At 37.5% G+C, this 17,327-nt stretch overlaps 1 protein-coding gene across 6 annotated transcripts in view; it reads right to left on the bottom strand.

Annotated features, from left to right (window-relative positions):
* The window catches only part of EPS8 (EGFR pathway substrate 8, signaling adaptor), a 139,168-nt gene that overhangs the window by 28,185 nt on the left and 93,656 nt on the right, over nucleotides 1–17,327 (bottom strand). For all 6 annotated transcript variants that reach the window (XM_085324170.1, XM_085324176.1, XM_085324172.1 and 3 more), the window contains 10 exons: nucleotides 16,573–16,734; nucleotides 16,214–16,363; nucleotides 13,819–13,901; nucleotides 11,776–11,912; nucleotides 9,678–9,751; nucleotides 8,417–8,543; nucleotides 7,821–7,909; nucleotides 4,399–4,473; nucleotides 3,656–3,804; nucleotides 1,166–1,349 (listed from right to left, as the gene is read on the bottom strand). In XM_085324170.1, the coding sequence (XP_085180296.1) occupies nucleotides 1,166–1,349; nucleotides 3,656–3,804; nucleotides 4,399–4,473; nucleotides 7,821–7,909; nucleotides 8,417–8,543; nucleotides 9,678–9,751; nucleotides 11,776–11,912; nucleotides 13,819–13,901; nucleotides 16,214–16,363; nucleotides 16,573–16,734 (1,230 nt within the window). The remainder of the gene's footprint in view (nucleotides 1–1,165; nucleotides 1,350–3,655; nucleotides 3,805–4,398; nucleotides 4,474–7,820; nucleotides 7,910–8,416; nucleotides 8,544–9,677; nucleotides 9,752–11,775; nucleotides 11,913–13,818; nucleotides 13,902–16,213; nucleotides 16,364–16,572; nucleotides 16,735–17,327) is intronic.

Genomic DNA, 17,327 nt, shown 5'->3' with positions numbered 1-17,327 from the left:
CTGTAGATGACCCTGCTGAGCAGGGGGTTGGACTAGATGATCTCCAGAGGTCCCTTCCAACCTTACTGATTCTATGACTCTATGAATATTTTTCAGAAGCACAAATGGCAATTAGGTGATCCTTCTGATATCCTTCCTTTGAATCTTCTTCTACACGTGCATTTCTGTTGCTAAAATGTTTGTCATTATACCATTATACCACTAAGACAAAATCCAGTATCATACTATTAAGATGTACTGTGAATGCAGTACTGGTGTAGATTGCTTGAGAAAGACATTTGAGAGTATCGACTGAAACTAGGAAATTTTTTCATGCACAGTCACCAAGTGCTCTTCCATATCACAGCTGTTAACAGAGACTTGGACTAGTTAAGCTTTGACTAAAGCTAGTATAGGAAAAATAAATATATGAACAAAGTTTATATCCACCTCAACAACAAAAACCACCCAAACCAAACATGCATTTAAAAAAGTAATGGCTTTTCTTGTGAATAAAAAAAGCCACAAGATCCACTTTTATTCTTAAATTTTCACATAAACTGACCTACGTTTTCTGACCAGCTCTGAGAAGATATGAGGACAGAATCTTCATAGTCAGCCCTCTAGCTCCTCAGTGGAGTTAGTCAGAAAACATACTTCAGTTTGTGCAAAGGCTTTAGCTAGCGCAGTATGTTCCCATTCTCCAAGCAGAAGGAGAAGGGGATGASAAAAATGTTCCTTTGCAATAGTACTTCTAATTGGCAGCTGTTTTTAGAAACAAGCCTAAATTACTTGWCGTGCCATCACTCAGAGCATCTGTGAGTATTTTCTTTTTAACTGAAATACAGTGGAAGCCTCAAGAAATTATGAAAGGAGTATGAAATTCCATATTTATGAACAAGCAGCTTAAAGCCAGCTTTCCCCTAAAAGTGCCTTTTTTGCACGTTTATGTGCATGGAGGCACATTTGAGAACAAGAAAGATGTAGACACACTTTGGTCCAAACTCTGCCTAAAGTATATGCAGTCAAAATCAGTGGGATCTGAAAGCACAGGAGAAGACTCAAACTGAATCTCAGGAGCTTGGATTATCCTCCCAGCTGAGGTTTTATGGAAGAAGTTTCATTTAACTAAKTAGCTAATATAGAAAAAAAACTAATTTAAAAAACACTACAGTACTTAACCTACCTCAGTTGACAATCTTCTCATTTCTTGTCTCCGCTGCTGCTCTGCAACGTTTGCCACGGACTCAGCCAAATGATTGAGTTCTTGTTCCTTTGGAGCTCCTATGAAGTTCAGCAAAGGAGGCTCCCAACCATTTCGGAAACGAGGGATGTAGGGTGGAATAAAGTGGTCTTTGGGCCAGTCCGCTCTGCATGAGAAGTAGATTAGAGATCTGTACCAAGAGTTATACAAATATTTTTAATATTTCAAAAATTTTCTTAAGAATTGAAATGCTTTATAATTTTTAGGCATAAAGAGAGGAGACTGGAATTACAGTACAGAAATAATTATGCTAGAATGCAGAAAATTGGCAGAAAGTATTATTCATTGACCACAACTATGCTCTTTGCTGTGCTTAGCAGAAAAACTGCTCCTGCCCTAAGGACCAGTTAGAACTAAGAYATAAATTTCTGTCTCATAGTAAAGGATGAGTAATAGAAGAATTAATCACAAACAAACCTGGGATTTATTTTAATTGCTGGATGGGAAGAAGTATTGCAATGCTGTATTTATGTTAAAGCACAGACAAAAGACTTCAAAGAAACAGCCTGCTTTAAAAGATTTGAAAGTAGGCATGAAGCATGGATTGCTAGGGGACCTAACAATATCTACATTAAAAAAAAATTGTTTTCCTACAAAACAAAATTCTACACACTCTTCAAAACAATAATTATCATCACACTTGCTGTTTTATAGCCCAGATGTTTTTTTTTTAACTCTACTACTACTTAGAGCTCCTTTAACATTCCCTATTTTCATATAGAATACCTTAATGCTTTCATGCTCTGCCTTTGCAATACACATAATATACTGTCCTGCAGCATAAATTACTGTCTCTTCACAGTAGTAGCAGAAGGCAGAACGTCTTTTACAGTCTCTTAATGATCTCATTATTGACACTGTAGAAAATGAATCAAGTGACAAGTGCTGTCATTTAAACGAGCAACAGGAATGGTCAGCACTTATTCTCGAGTTTTATCATTYGTTCTTGCCAAACTGCACTACAGTATATCTCTGTATATAGAGGCCAAGCAGAACATAATTTCTAATGCCCACAGCTCATCTAATTTTATGTCAAGTGTTTCTTTTCCTCCTAGCCCAACAGGAGCTACTTCTCTTTGGACCTTAGTCCTGTTTCTTTTTTTTCTTTTTTTTTTTTTTCTTTTTTTTTTATCCCCAGGAGGTACTAAGGGAATGATAATGATAGATCCCAAGACAAGGAGACCATTATTTTGTTCAGTGATCATATACCCTGAATAGGGCTCCAGTGCTGGAAGGGACTTTCCATAGCCAGCCCCACCACGAGCTGCAGCAAAGCCAGTGGAGCTCTGGGCAGGTGAAGATAAACTCTCTAGCAATCACAAGGAGCTGCAGCTCATGTTTCCAGCTCATTTTGCAACGGCAAGCTAAACAACAGCCAAAAGAAAGACAATCTGGGAGATTTCCTKTATCAAAGTGAGACTGAGGAGGAGGACCTATACCTTGTTCTCCCTAATGGGAGAACCTTCATCACTTCACATCCTGTGGTTCTTCACTCAGCCTCTTCTACCAGTAAAGCACTCAACTACATTTTTCATTGCTTTTATTTTTTCTAGAAATCCAATTGAAAGATGTTTATTTCCTGATCTGGACTCTAAAAACAAGGATGAGTACACTCAAATACATGACGCATTTCCAACCCAAGCCATTACACGCTTAACCATTATCACACGCCCTAATCTACCACAGATGTCAGAGTTAAGACACACTGTTAATTAAGAATGTTCTACTTTCCTAAGTAACTTCAGACTATATACTCAGCTTAAAATCATTATGTACAAAGTAGCTAGTTTTTAGCTAAGCCAAACCATAATAGTGAATCCATTAGATGCAATGTGCAGAGTAAGTACATGTAACATGAATCAGCCAACAACCACTGTTCAGAAGTTATAATCATTTTCCTTGTAGCTTATTGTGATGCTTTTGAAGGAGTAAAGATATGGTAAATTTCTAGCTTTTAATAATCATTGGCAGTTAAAAATTAAAATCAGCTTGTATCTTCTTTTTCAGTATTTCATCACTTCTTACAGCACTTTTTTAAAATAGATTTTTCATCAAGTCATCAAATTCATTCATCAAATGGTTGGTTGCCAAAGCAGTGGTGAAAAACAACTGCAAAYATGTAAAGGATAGTTCAAAAAATAATGCAAAGGGTTACATAATCAAGTCTCACCTTGTTACCATGGACAAAAAGAAAATTACTGGYCGAAATTTCCCCCTCTATGTAACCCCTAAAACAAAACCTCTCCAAAATCCTACTGAATCATAGGGTATTTTTGCAAAAACTTCCAAGGAGAATTCCAAGGAGCACACCAAACTCATATGAAGTTTGCTGATAGTAGATAATCTGGTTAAGACCACACTAATAAACTTGAGTTGAGATCATCTCTAAAATATGTAAAGGCTTTTTCTCACCTAGCTTTAGTCCACGTGTCACCCAACGACATCCACAGCTGCCCTTCTTCACTGGTGACGGTAAACCGCAGGAAGTCTATAGTATCCTTCGTTAGGAGGGGGCTGAGTACTGTACTAGCAAGCTCTGGACCCCCTGTTGTCTGCACCACCTAGAATCCAATATTAAAATAACAGAACGTCCATATCATCAGTCATAAATAACATCTGAATTTAAGGTATCCATAGTGATGCTAGGAAATATTTATTGCCAAAAATGGGGGGAAGCTAACAGTGCGTTGTAATGTCCTAAGGATGAACTAAAACTATYTATTGCAGAAGAACTGTTGTTCTTCTAGTCAGCTACCGTCTTACACTTAGATCCACTTTTGACAATGCTATTTAACTTACTCTACTGATCATAAAACACTTACTTCCATTAAACAAACAAATGGCTATGCTTCTAACGCTCCTTACGCATTATGTAAACTGATAATCTCAAATTTTTGTTGTTAATTAAAAATGATAATGACAAACCTTCACACACACGCAGCTAAGGATGTTTTAAATATATTTAATAGATGRGAATACATGCAGAAAAGGATATGTTTATTTTCTAAAAAGTTCTTCATCCTCTGATACACACATTTGTCCTTAGTTACTGTCCAGGGACACATCATTTCAATCTTGTTATCCTTGAAAAGTTACAAAACATATAAATACATSAGTTCATAAGGAAAACATTGAAAAGAGTTGTAAAAACTTACCATATGTAGTGGTGTAAAAAGAAAATGAACCAGTTCAGCTGCACTAGGATTCTGGATATGCAACTTCAGTTTGGCCTGAGGGAAAGGGAAAAACGTATTTTAAGAAAGAGTTAACTTTTATAACARTAAGTACTTAACATAAGAATGGCCATGTGAGGTCAGACCACGGCCCAATGGTTTGTTTCTGACATTAGCTGAGAGCAAGTASGAAGGAAAGAGCGTAAGAGAACAGAGCAAGCATACAGCGATCTTTCCCCAACTACTGTACCCTCTGGTAGCTTGTAGCTCAGGGGCTGCTGAACTAGAAGTAGTATTTTGTATTAATAGCCATCAGTGGATTCTTCTGCTCTAGAAATTCATCCAGCTACTTCGAATCTGTATAAATTTTGCATCTGGTTCTGCAAAGCAAGAAGTTCCAAAACCTAATTACATGTTTTGTAAATAAGTATCTCCTTTGGAAGATTGCCACCTTTTTGTTTGATGAGTACTTTGTAGTTCTTGGGTTAAAAGAAAACTGAGCAATCCTACCCTACTCACTTTTCCCAGTGTTGTTCATAATTATTTACAGCTTTATTACAGTCTCCCTTTTTGCAGACTTTTTCAAGTTCAAGAAATGACTGGGTAGATTTCTCTTCGAGATTCTTGTCCTTCTCTGTACCTTCTTCAGTTTTGCTATATTCCCATAGGGAACAAAATGAAACCAGTGCACATAATGTCACAGTGATGTTCCATATTTGTTTATTTTCTTATTTCCTAATGGTTCTTAACATTTGCTGGCTGATCACCACTGAATACAGATGATGTTCTCACAGAAATCTGTATTACAAATCCAACATTTTGTTCCTGTCCAGCAGAAGTTAGCTTGAAATCTCATTTTAAATGTAACATTAATCCATTTTCCCACTTGTATACGACATTGTATTATATCCATCAATATTGAATTTCATCTGTCACTTTAATGTTTGCTATCATTAAATATTTCTATATTTTTCAGATTTACAGAGCTGTCTGGAAATTCTATCCTATGGGATTTTTTTCTTTTAATAGACCAATTATCTAGGTAYAGACCTCAGGGGTACTGGCCCATAGTCCCTCAAATCTCCCTGGAAGCATTTATAGCTTATTGGCATATCCTTAAGCACTTCTCTTCCCCTGGAATCAACGCAGTTTTGAGAGAAGTCACACAGGCCAGTGTATATGTTAATGATTTCATCCATAAGCTTTTCGAAGAAATGGATGAAGTTCAAGGGATCTGCTGATCTGTTTCCTGTCATTTTGATTAGTTGTTCTCTAACCCCCCCATTACTTGAAACAGATATTCTTTCATGCCACCAYTGTTTACAGGGAACATACTGCCCACTGCCAAGCTATTCCAAGAAAATACACACACAAAAAAAATATAGTTTCTCTGCTACAGCTTCTCTGAGGTTTCTTCTTATTCACTGATCACCCATTAGCCTGACAGACTCCARAAGCATGAAGCACACCAGAATGTGTTTTAAGAAATATTATTAGCTTTTATTGCATTTTGCAGACTGTTCCTCACACTCCTTTCAGCCTGAGTCTATTTTTACATTTTGCTTTCCAGAGTGTGTCTTCCAATGAAGAAGAAGGATGCGCTTTTATTTCTAATAACTTCCTGTACATTGCTCTTCAGGCATACCAACTTTMTTCAGGTCTTTCTGAAGTTTTTTTGACAGATGGCAGGCATTTTCTGCAAGTCTCCAGTATGGTGTTTATAAATAGTTTCCATTCAACTGGCAAGGATCTTACCCTTTTAACTGCCTCTTTCATTTTTTAAACTAGATTCTTCATTTTATTTAGTTGTTCTTTTTTTWAAATAAAGCACGATGAAGTGAAATTTCAGGATTTTGTGGCTCCTGTGATGCTGAAGCAAAGCACTGTTACAGTGTACCTCTTCAAAAATAAGATTAGAAAACAAGCCCTGAACACTGCTTAGCACCAAAACAAGAAATGCTGCTTCTCTTTAAGGTCTACAGAGAAGATAAGAATAGATAAGAGCGGCATATTTAAAATCAGGGCAGGGGAAACAGAAGAATATCACATCTCAGTTTAATATTTTGCTGGACTAATGTCAACTGTCCTATTACTATTCTGCCTCTCACATTGCAACTTATTTGATCTTTGTAAACACTTAGTACAATATACTTGCACACTGCACAGCAGGTAAAGACTCAAAGGTACACAGGTCAGTCTTAGGTGAAAAACTAAATTAAACGCAGAATGCAGGAAGAGATAATAATGAAGACTTTTAAGTTTGCAAGTACTATTATGGAGATAGCCAATTTCCCCGTTGGCTTAGCTCCCACAGGAACTGGAAAGACCAGTCAGTATCTGGAAGGAAGTGCACTGAAGATGTCACTGTGCTTGTTGAGGGTGCATAACTTGGCAGCAATGTGGACAGAGCCTTCTGAGGCCAGAAAGGTCCTGACTAATGACAGCAACAAGCACAGAGAACCTAATGGGTGCAGCTGAATGAAACTAATTTAAGGCCACAGCCAGTGAGGTTGGCAAACATTTAAGAGGCTTGTGGTCCTAACAGACTTTCCTAGAAGTCTTTTAATATTTTAAACTCAAATCTTCCAAGTTAAAAGATTTTAAAGAACAAGGATGAGGAACAAGAAAGAGGGAGAAATATGCTCCCCTAGACACTGGCACCRTACAGAGCCTTTGAGGAGCAGCCTCCCAAAAAGCTGACCCGAAGGCCACCGCAGGCCAAAGGACCAGTGCTGCTCTTCATTCAGCTCTGAATAGACAGGAAAAAGTGAAAGGCCAAGACCAGTCACCCATCAGCTCAGCCATCTTCCTATGCACTGGCCAAGGACCAAACGAGATGTTATATCCAAGTCTATCCACATTGCTAAGAGRACGTTTGGGGGTCTGCTTCTTTTCAAAGAGAGCCAATGCAGCCCCTGTCCCCCAGTTCCCCAAAGGCTGTGAACACCTTTGTGCAGTTGGTAGCAGTAGGCTCACCAGATTTCTCTACACAGCTATGGCACCAGGGAATTTAGGTAGAATACATAATCTGATAACCGTGTTCCCAAAGACCAGATGAACTTCTGAAGTTCCCTCAGCAGAATCAAAAATAAGACGCTTCCACCGCCTGGAATATCATGAACCTCCAAAGMAACCCAACTTAAAAATAACTACAAACCAAATCTATTGTATTATTTTTTCTCCTTCTTCCTCCTCCTCTTCCTCCTTCACTTGAGTTTCTAACTTCATACCAGCAGGATGGACAGGGCTCTTAAAACACAGGAAAACTAATGCAGCAAAACTGTTACACAACCGAATTTGTAGCAGCAGGGAAAACAAAGATCATCTTACACCTATCATCATCTATCCAAGGAAAAAATGTTGTAACATGCTTCATAAAACCATATAGGCTAAGAGTTACTTACCACAAGATTGAAGCCATGCTTGAATTTTTGGAAGCAATCAACAAACTCATCTGTAGGTGGAGGCTTTGCACGGAGAGTAAGAACTCCCTCTGGTGARCAAAATGAGAAAAAGTATACATAAAATTTAACTTCTATAAATACTGCAGATATATTAAACAGAAATATTTTTATGTTTTAGTTTTATATTTAGTTGTATATTTGCTTTATTAATTATGGATTTATGGTTATTCTTTATATTTAGTAAAATTAAATACTCAAGCATTTTGTATTTATACTAATTATTRTAACTACTTAATACATTTACTGACTTACAAAATTTTATAAATATAGAGCCTTCTGTAAATACAGAGCCTTACAATGAGCCATACTCTGGAGTCACGCCTCTGATTAGTCACTCCCCACTGATTTCAGGCAAATGGTTTTCATCAAGTTCTCTCTAAGAATATACTGCCTAGGGTGTTTTGTTTTGTTTTATTCAAAGTGAAACAAAATCATTACCTCAATAAAAAAAAAAAGAAGCAATGAAAAAAGTCACATTTRCTAGCTACTTCAGTGATTCTTAAAGAAACAGAATCTAGTGCAGTAAGAACTCCTACCGCCAGGTCCTTTCTTTTTACTTTTCTTAGTTTTCTTCCTCTTCGAAAGTTCCGCAAATGCTTCAGCAGCTTTTTGAAGTTTCGTAACAAAATATTCAATGTCATCCAAAATATGGTTCAGAATTTGCTATGAGAGAAAAGAAAAGCAGCAGTTTCTTTACTGAAACTGTAGCAGAAAGACTCCAGGAATCAAAATAACTCTCAGATATTAGCAGCTTCTGTACAAAGATAGTGCTAGATTATTGCATATTTAAATTCATCGTCATCTTAGCTTTACACATCTGTAACACTGTAAAGTTGTTTCAAAATTCATTTCATTTTAAAGATTTTTAATTTWAAAAAAAATCCAAAACTCAGGACCACCTGTAAGTTTTTAAAAGCACTGAGATCAAACTTAGTTTTCAACTACATCCATTCACACATGACACTCATTCTGTACATATTACACATACACATTACACAYTACATTCATTTTCTCAAAGCATAAAAAAAAAAGAAAAAATCAGTTCCAGTAAATTATCTCTGTAGGACAGCATTTTCCTAAATAGTAGAACTTTACAAACTCTTTTAGTAGAAAGTATTAAGGTATTTGTCGAAATTCAGAATGTGATTTTGCAGGAGATATGCTCTTTGAAGAACTGTTTTCAAAGAGCAAGTAGAGAAGAAAAGAAGGCTCCCTTAGGGAAAACATATCCACATCATTGTGGCAGGCTCCAGCATGCTTCCCTCAAGACCCTTTGAAGTTGCTTATGGCAACATCAGAGTAGGAAAGAAGAAAGTTACAACTGTTGACCAGGACAGTATTTGATGGTGCATACATTGTGGGACCTGCTCCATATTGTTGCTCACAGTCACAGAAGGTTATGTTATACATATGCATGGCCACATTTGTCTTTGGAAATGACTATGTGTTTATACTCCAGATACTGCACATATCTAAGTCTGACTGACTTGATGGAATTTAGGTTTATACATACATAGCTTGATGAATTTGGTCTTCATGAAATTATTATTTATATTTCTAGYTCACAACAGAAAACTTGACTGATTTCATTTTTTTTTTTTTTTAACTTAGCTTAAAAAACAAAACAAACACACACCACCCACTTCCTGTTCAATTTTAGGTCTACCACACAAAACACAGTCTGCCTGGAAAACTTTGCTCTGGAACTGAATTTCACATGTGGAAAAGTCTTCCCATGAGGCAAAGCTGCAACGTTTCATGGACATTAAGCAGTATCAATTGTAGCTGCTCACTTACAACATCTCTGTCAATCCTGGCTGCTATCATTTCTGCTGTTTCTTCATGGTCTTGGTACTGTCTTTGTTTTTCAACTATGGAAAAGGGGAAGAAGGGAAAAAGACATCATACAGGAAGAACTAGAGACCATGACTTTCTACACCACTTATGCTTGAAACTATGCTACCATACCACAGACGAAACTGTGTGCACCATTGCCCTTGCAAGGATTTTGCATAACCTGAAGAACTTGAATAGTAATACCTAATCCTGCCAAGCCTCACAAAATGCTTAGATATACGGATAAGTCTACTTTGCTGCATAAATAAAGTTAACCACATGCAAGAATGTTGTACCAGGATCTCTGTCAAAAGATTACAGCAGAAAGTGGTTGATTCTAAACACAAAGCAAGGAGAAATTATCCCATTTTGCAAAATACATTAAAAGCAACTCCAGCAGAAATAGGCAAGACAGAAGTGCATAGCTCTGACTTCAGACACTGTTCAAGGAGATTTGTTTATAATTAAAAGATAATAAGAAAAGAGAAGTAGGAATTTGGGCAGATTAATCTGCTCTGGCACATTGACATGAGAGGTAATGATGTAATAAAACAGGTATTTCCAAATAACAACGGACAGAGTCAGTATTGTTTTTATTTGAAAACACAAAAGGTTAACGTTGTGAGAAATTACGAGTTTTGCATTCTTAAATCACCTTAAATGCTACTATCATTAACAGGAGTGATTTTTGTAAATACATTGTAGAAAAGATCCACATGAATGGAATAAAAGGAACTGCAGGCACTCAGGTCACCAAGAAACCACCGATACATGAAATCTTTTCAAAGTGAGCAGAAATGAAACAAAAGAATAAACCAGCCTTTACTCAAGATACATTTAAAGCCTTAGGTTAGCAGACAAAAACATTCTGAATGTTACTGGTTTCTCTGAATATTTTTAATTGCTTTCTCTACATAGTTGTTRAGTCACATTATAGCTTAATAAACYAAGAAAAGAAAAYTTAATGATTAATGACGTGGATGGCCAARTGGTCTAAGGCGCCAGACTCAAGGCTCTGCCTTCCTGGGAGTATTCTAGTCTCCAAACGGAGGCACGGGTTCAAATCCTACTTCTGACACATTCTTTTAGTCTCCTTCTTTGGAGATATTCAAGGCCCGCCTGGATGCAACCCTGTCTAACATGCTCTAGGTGACCCTGCTGAGAGGGGGGTTGGACTAGATGATCTTCAGAGGTCCCTTCCGGCCTTACCCATTCTGTGACATCTAATCCTAAAATTTTAGCATCTGTTATACAAGAAGAGGGGGGAAAAAGGCCTCACCTGAACCAAGATTACTCCTTTAATATAGTCTTAATACTGAAAGGAGCTTTATTGTTTCTAAAGAGCATTAATCTWTTTTTTAAAAAAGAAAAAAAAGGTTTCCATTACAGATTATAAAAATAATAATAAAAAMTCAGAAATATTACCACATTCCTTGGTTAAGGCTTTAAAAAACTATCGGCTAGTTTAGCCACACAGACCGCTTAAAAAAAAAAAAAAAGTGCTGATCTCTAGTCAGCTTTTCATCCAGGTGATTATATTTTTAATTGTCTGAAATATCTGGCCTGCATTTACCTAATAATAAATTTACCAATAATAAATATGGCATCATCAAATTACAAGGGTTATGCTCAGTACAGAATACTATGCATGTTAGCATACTCATGTAAAAGCCTGGGTTGAAATCCATAGCCTAACCTCCATCCACCTAAACGCAACTAAGCAAGGCTCTGAAAAGAAGTTCAAAAAATTGATAGYTTGAGTAAATGACAAGTCAGATTAYGACAGCGAGGTCTTAATGCACAGCTCGCTCGCTCGCTCTAAGGCAAAGGGGCCCTGGGGCATTTAAAACTAGACTGGGAGAATAATCCTGCCTCCTCTCAGCAAGGACAGACAGCTGACCGAGTAAAACCATTTCTGTATCTGGACTCAGTTACTGCAGTCTTTATGAAAGTGTTTTTCCAAAGCGTTTTTATTATTATCCGGCATCGCAGAAACCTCCTGCCCAGAGCAGTYGTTTATCAGCACGCGGCGCAGAAGYCACCCCTTGGAAATACTCACACTCCCCCTGCTCGGCCGCCCACGCGGACCACGCTGCCACCCGGCTTCGCACGTCCACCTGGGTGATGGTCCCCGGCGGGACGGGGGCGGGCGCCCGCGGAGGCGGAGGGATGGCGCTGTCGGCTTTGGATATCATCCTAAGGGAGGAGGAGAAAGCCCAGAAGTGACACTTGAAGCAAAAACGCTCTGTTTCCTTGTGCTTAATCAGAGAAGACAAGAAGGCTTTACAATGATCTTTTCTACCAACCCGTTTTATTGGGTATCCTATAGACTTTCACAGGCAGCAATACTTGAGTCTGTGGTGTGTAAATATATTTGACATAATGGGAAACCCACTCCAAGGAGGGAATAGCAAAATACATATTAATAAACCAAAACCTCCATCGCTTGCCAACTGGAAATCTCCAAGCAGTACAACACACTGTCTAGAGAACTGGTAGACAAGTAAATTCAGTGACTCAGATTTAGGAGATGTCATTTTTATCACCACATGCAATTTAATGGCTGGACTTCCATACTGTCTGGAAGTCTTTATTAGAAGTTACCATTCAGCCATCACAAACTGATTATCTATTTCCTAAGTTTGACAGGTTGTCAAACAACTTTTTCCTTAAAACTCAGCCAACTCAGATGACTCAATTTACAGACTGATTTTCCCTTTCAAATCAGCAGTCTGTTCATTCCATCTTGATGCAAATGTATGACTGTTCCCACCTGCTATTTTCCAGTATTTTTGCCTTATCTAGTTTTAAATACCATAATCAAAAGAGGTCTTTGGAATCATTCTCCAGCTTGTTATCAACAGAGGTGGGAAAAAAAAACAAAACAAAAAAAACTCTCCCTGGCCTGCCACCCACCCATCCACTCATCCCTTCCCCATATCCTTACTTAACAGATCTTTACCTCAAAGTCTTCCCTTTACAATCCTATTTCATTCATGGCATTCCACAACAACAAAAACACCAGATACTATTTTGTCTTTGGACATTGAACAAGAAAACATCTTCTTCAGTTTCTTTCCTCCACTCTCCTGGGCAGTCTTCTTGGTATTTCACATTTCCTACAACTTGTCAATAATCTTGCAGTAACTTGGTAATGCAATGTCACGCTTACTGCCACATCTCCAAACCAGTCTCATGCAGGACTCGTCCAGAAGGGAGTCCCTCCCTGTGACCCGATAYCCACACATACAAAATACTACAGTGAGCAACCGGTGCTAAGCGGTCGTGTACTATTGAGCTCTTGGCCTCAGAGCCCTCTGGGGTGGGTAGTTCAGATCAGTTTTCTCCAGATGGACCGACCTACATTTTTTCCCTCAATTAAACCTCATTTAGTTTCCTTGCACATCCAATGTGTTTGAGTACTTCTGGATTACCCCTTTGTGCTTAGGCTTGTAGCCCCACACACAGTAAAACGCACCTATTTGATTTTAAATTCAYAGATAAACTTAAGCATTTCTGTGGTTGTTTATAGGAGTGTCTACTAGTACAAGAAAACTTAATGATCTGTGCAGTGGAATTTAACAGGTAAYTGGAAAAATTTTTTAAATTATGATCTTTTTAAATGATTTTTGTACAGCAGAAGATTTTCCATGTAGACCACAAAACTAAGCATTATAGGGAGACACTTTCAAGACACAGTTGCATATTAACSTTTCAACAAACTACCATTAACATTTATTACGTAAAATAGGTGTGCCCTTGTTTCTAGGTCTCTCATTCTTGAAGTTCTAGGGAGTTTTAATTTTTTAATTTTAATTCAGTAYTATTTACTCATATGCAGAACTGAGACACACTACACTATTCTCTGGCACTGGTATTTGTCAGTTGTTCCAGTCACTAAGGAGGAATTAGAAAAGTTAAGAGTGGAAGTTATAAACTGAGAAAGCATAAGATAATTAAGTCAAGGCTGCTATACCAGGTTTTGGAAGTATGTAACCACTCAGCAAAAAAATGCAAAAAACAGCAGACAGACTTAGAAAGCATCTGACCACCGTAACGATATTCGGCAACCTTATATACTGACAAGAAGTTAAGGTTTTACCTCAGTGTTTCAAGCCTTTTCTTCTGTTTTCCACTTTTGCTGTCACTGATTGCACTTTCAATATCTTCATGAATAAAGCTTGCCTAAAGAGACAGARGCAGATACTAACAGTTATCAGCTAGGCTAACCAGAGAGTGAAATAAATACCTCTTCAAGCATCTTTTTTAAAGCATCCTTAGAATCCTGAATCTCTTACCAATCCCAYGTATCTAAACCTCTGGAATACATTATTTCACATTAAATAGAACAAAGAAACACGCAATGCTATTGCCTGGGAGTTGGTAATTTTGTCACTGTTCCAACCTAAAATGCCAACCTAAGATGAGTTTGTTATCTAGGTAGAAAATTTGTCTAAAGAGTTGTAATGATCTCAAGTTAAAAATCATTGCATAAGCTGTTTTCCCAGCCATATACATCATTTTCGGTTTTCTTAYGTGTGTCGGTGAAAGGCATAACTGAAATTACCACAGACAGTAGCAGTATTACAGATAAGGAAAATAACTCATACCAAAAAAAAAAAGTAGCCTTTAAAAAAAAATAAAGATGCTCTCTAATTTCTCCTTGATTTTGTGGAAGATTAATTTTTCAGAGCGTTTCCTAATCTGTAGGTTCCTGCCTCTCAGTAACTGCAGTCTACCTCCACCAGTGACCCACAAGTAAAATTCTGATACATCTAACACATTATTTCAATAGAACTTGCATTAAATAGGTCACAGCTTCTCGTGGGATTGCGAATGCTCTGTTACATGTCTTCAACTGTCAGAGTAATTTCCTATACAAGTTGTCAAAGCCCGAATCTGTCAGTGTCCAGGCTCATTTTACAAGGCCCACCTCTATCCAGGTCTCCTCATGGTGGARGAAGAATACCTAAGTTGTTGGGAGGAATACACAACTGCTAGGACCAAAAGACTTTGCTGATTTTAGGCTCTAAAGGGATTAAGGGACTTCTCAGGCCACGAAGTATTATACTCCAGAATATGGACCAGAAATATATTAGATTTACAGAGTTAATAAATAGATAAGCTCCAGGGTACTTGAGGAACTTAAAAACAGAACACCATAAATGATACTCTTAATATTTATTGTTTAATGAAAGTTAAAGAAAGTATTGATTTGCCAAAATATTATTGATTTTGACTAAGCTTTTGTTGCAAAGGCTCCCGAGGCTCAATATAATTTCTGATCAAAAGCTAAAAGAAGTTGAGGAATACAGACCTAACATCTCAAGAACAGCTAAGCCCAATGAGTAGGCAACAAAACTTTGGGTATGGTCACAGGCTCAAACAATGGCCCAGAAAAGAAAGGGAGACCCTGGACTTCAAGATAGAGAGTTAGGCTCATGTGGCCCATATTTTTCTTTGTATACAGAGGAATAACTTCAAAAGAGAAAAGCCTAAAGAAAAGAGACTGCCTGGGGACACTGGTTCCAATCCGCCTTCAACCAGGATCCCTGCATTATTTAACATACTGCCATCTGAATTCCTCCGGATCCCAATTTCCATTGCAATGGCAAATTCGGTGCAACTAGTCTCACAGTTAACCAGTCATCTTCACATTACTATCACTGAACCAATTTCAAAAATTRTACAACAACATTAACAATTTGTTGTTCTAAGGTAATAACAAAATATAAACAAGGAATTTTTTTTTTAATTCCATGGAATTATTTATCAGAATTTCAAGGAATACTAATTACACAGTGTCATTAACATAAATTAAGAYTTGCAATCCCAGAAATAAAGAAGTGTTGCAAAACATATTCAAAAATTGTGTTTACTCCAGAATTTTGAAGGAAACGCTTTAATAAGAGACAAATAATCCCTGTCCTTGTCTTGAGCTTCTTGCAAATAGTATTTTCCTTTCAATTTTCTCTCCGGCAGGGCAGAGATATAATGAAGTGGGCCTGCAGAGGAGCTTTAATTACTCAGTCACAGAAAGTGCAGATAAAAGAGATGGACTAGGTAAGAGCTCAGGACTCAGGTGTGTGTTCTAAAATAAATTTCAGGTAACTCGAACTATTTTACAGCACTTTCTTCAGACGTGCAAGCGCATACCATACACATATTCCAGAGCTTTACTCATTTGCAAACCTAAATGAACCTCTAAAGAGACCGAGAACCAATATTTACAGTACATTTAAATGACATATTTGTACATGCACTAAGGATTCAGCTTAGTTAGATGACTCCTTTCTTACAGGACATATTATACTACATTTATTAATATACTATAATAAGTCTTGGTATCATAAATACATTAAAAATATATTCATCAGCACAAAAGAACAGAATTATCTTCTAGGAATCAATTTATTTGATTTTATCCATTATGCTTGCCAATTCATAACATTTTCCCAATTCAAGTAAGTCATAGTAAATCTCCATTACTATCTTACCTTAATCTCATCACACTGGAAAAGATGCAAATCTGGCTTGTTTTGGGTGGGTTCTTTACATACTAATGCAAGAATAGAATTGTAATTGCATGCATTCATCACAGCTTGGCAATGCTGAATTGTGCTTAAAGGAAAATTCTCCAGTTCATTCTGCAGGAAGAGAGAGAGAGAAAAAAGAACCCTTAATATTCAGTATCCTGATCTCAGAAAGCTACATCAGTTAAAAATGGGAAAGTGATAATAAGGTAATTAAAATACCAAATCTCACATGCATCATTTTTCTGCCTGTTCCCTTTTTCCTCTCTCTCTCTCTCTCTCTCTCTCTCTCTGAAAAAGAGACTGCCACTCACAGATCTTACCTTTGATTCCAAGTCCACCAAGCTGACAGCTTTGTCATCCACTTGAAGGATCATATCTTGAGTCCACACTTTGCCTTTAGCATCTAGCAATTTCAGCTTCCTTATTCCATCATCTACTGTAATCATTGCCTCTTTTCGGTCCAAAACAAAGGTGGTCAAGTGCTTGTAAATGAGGGACACAGACACAAAAGAAGTATAATTATTCCTATCACTAAGCARTGTCAGTATTCAAATTGTCAGGAAACAGTAATACAAATAATTCATGAACAAAAGCTCCTTTGTATATGACACATATGTATATATATGACACATCCTCTCTGTCCTTATCAGTAAGCCATGGGGAAGGTTGTTCAGTCCATAATGTCATTTTAAGTTAACTGATTTCTTTTTATAACTCACTCTTTGTCATTCTTTGTCATTTTCTCACTACAGTAAGTAGTTAGGCTTCTAGGCATATTTTGTCATGTTTCAGGTATCACAACTAGAATTAAATCCTGAGTATTAATTAGCTTTCTTGAGGAGTGAAAACCTGTCTCATCTGGCAAGCTGACTGCAGGAAGCAGCAGAGAAAGCTTCTCAGCAACACCCTGCCAAYGTACCTCCACCTCCGCCTGACCTGGCGCATGGCCATCCCTGTAGCACTGCCAACGAGCATGCTGATGGCAACCACGATGGGTTTGCATCTGACTGGGATGCCTTATGGACAGGCTAGTTACTTGTTTTACACAAARCACAGCAGAAATGCAGTATATTAT

This window comes from Rhea americana, unplaced genomic scaffold (genome assembly GCF_003343005.1).
Source record: "Rhea americana isolate MKP2758 unplaced genomic scaffold, rheAme1 scaffold_9, whole genome shotgun sequence".
NCBI lineage: Eukaryota > Metazoa > Chordata > Aves > Rheiformes > Rheidae > Rhea > Rhea americana.
Note: the sequence above shows the minus strand (reverse complement) of the source record. Positions and strands in the feature narration are given on the sequence as shown.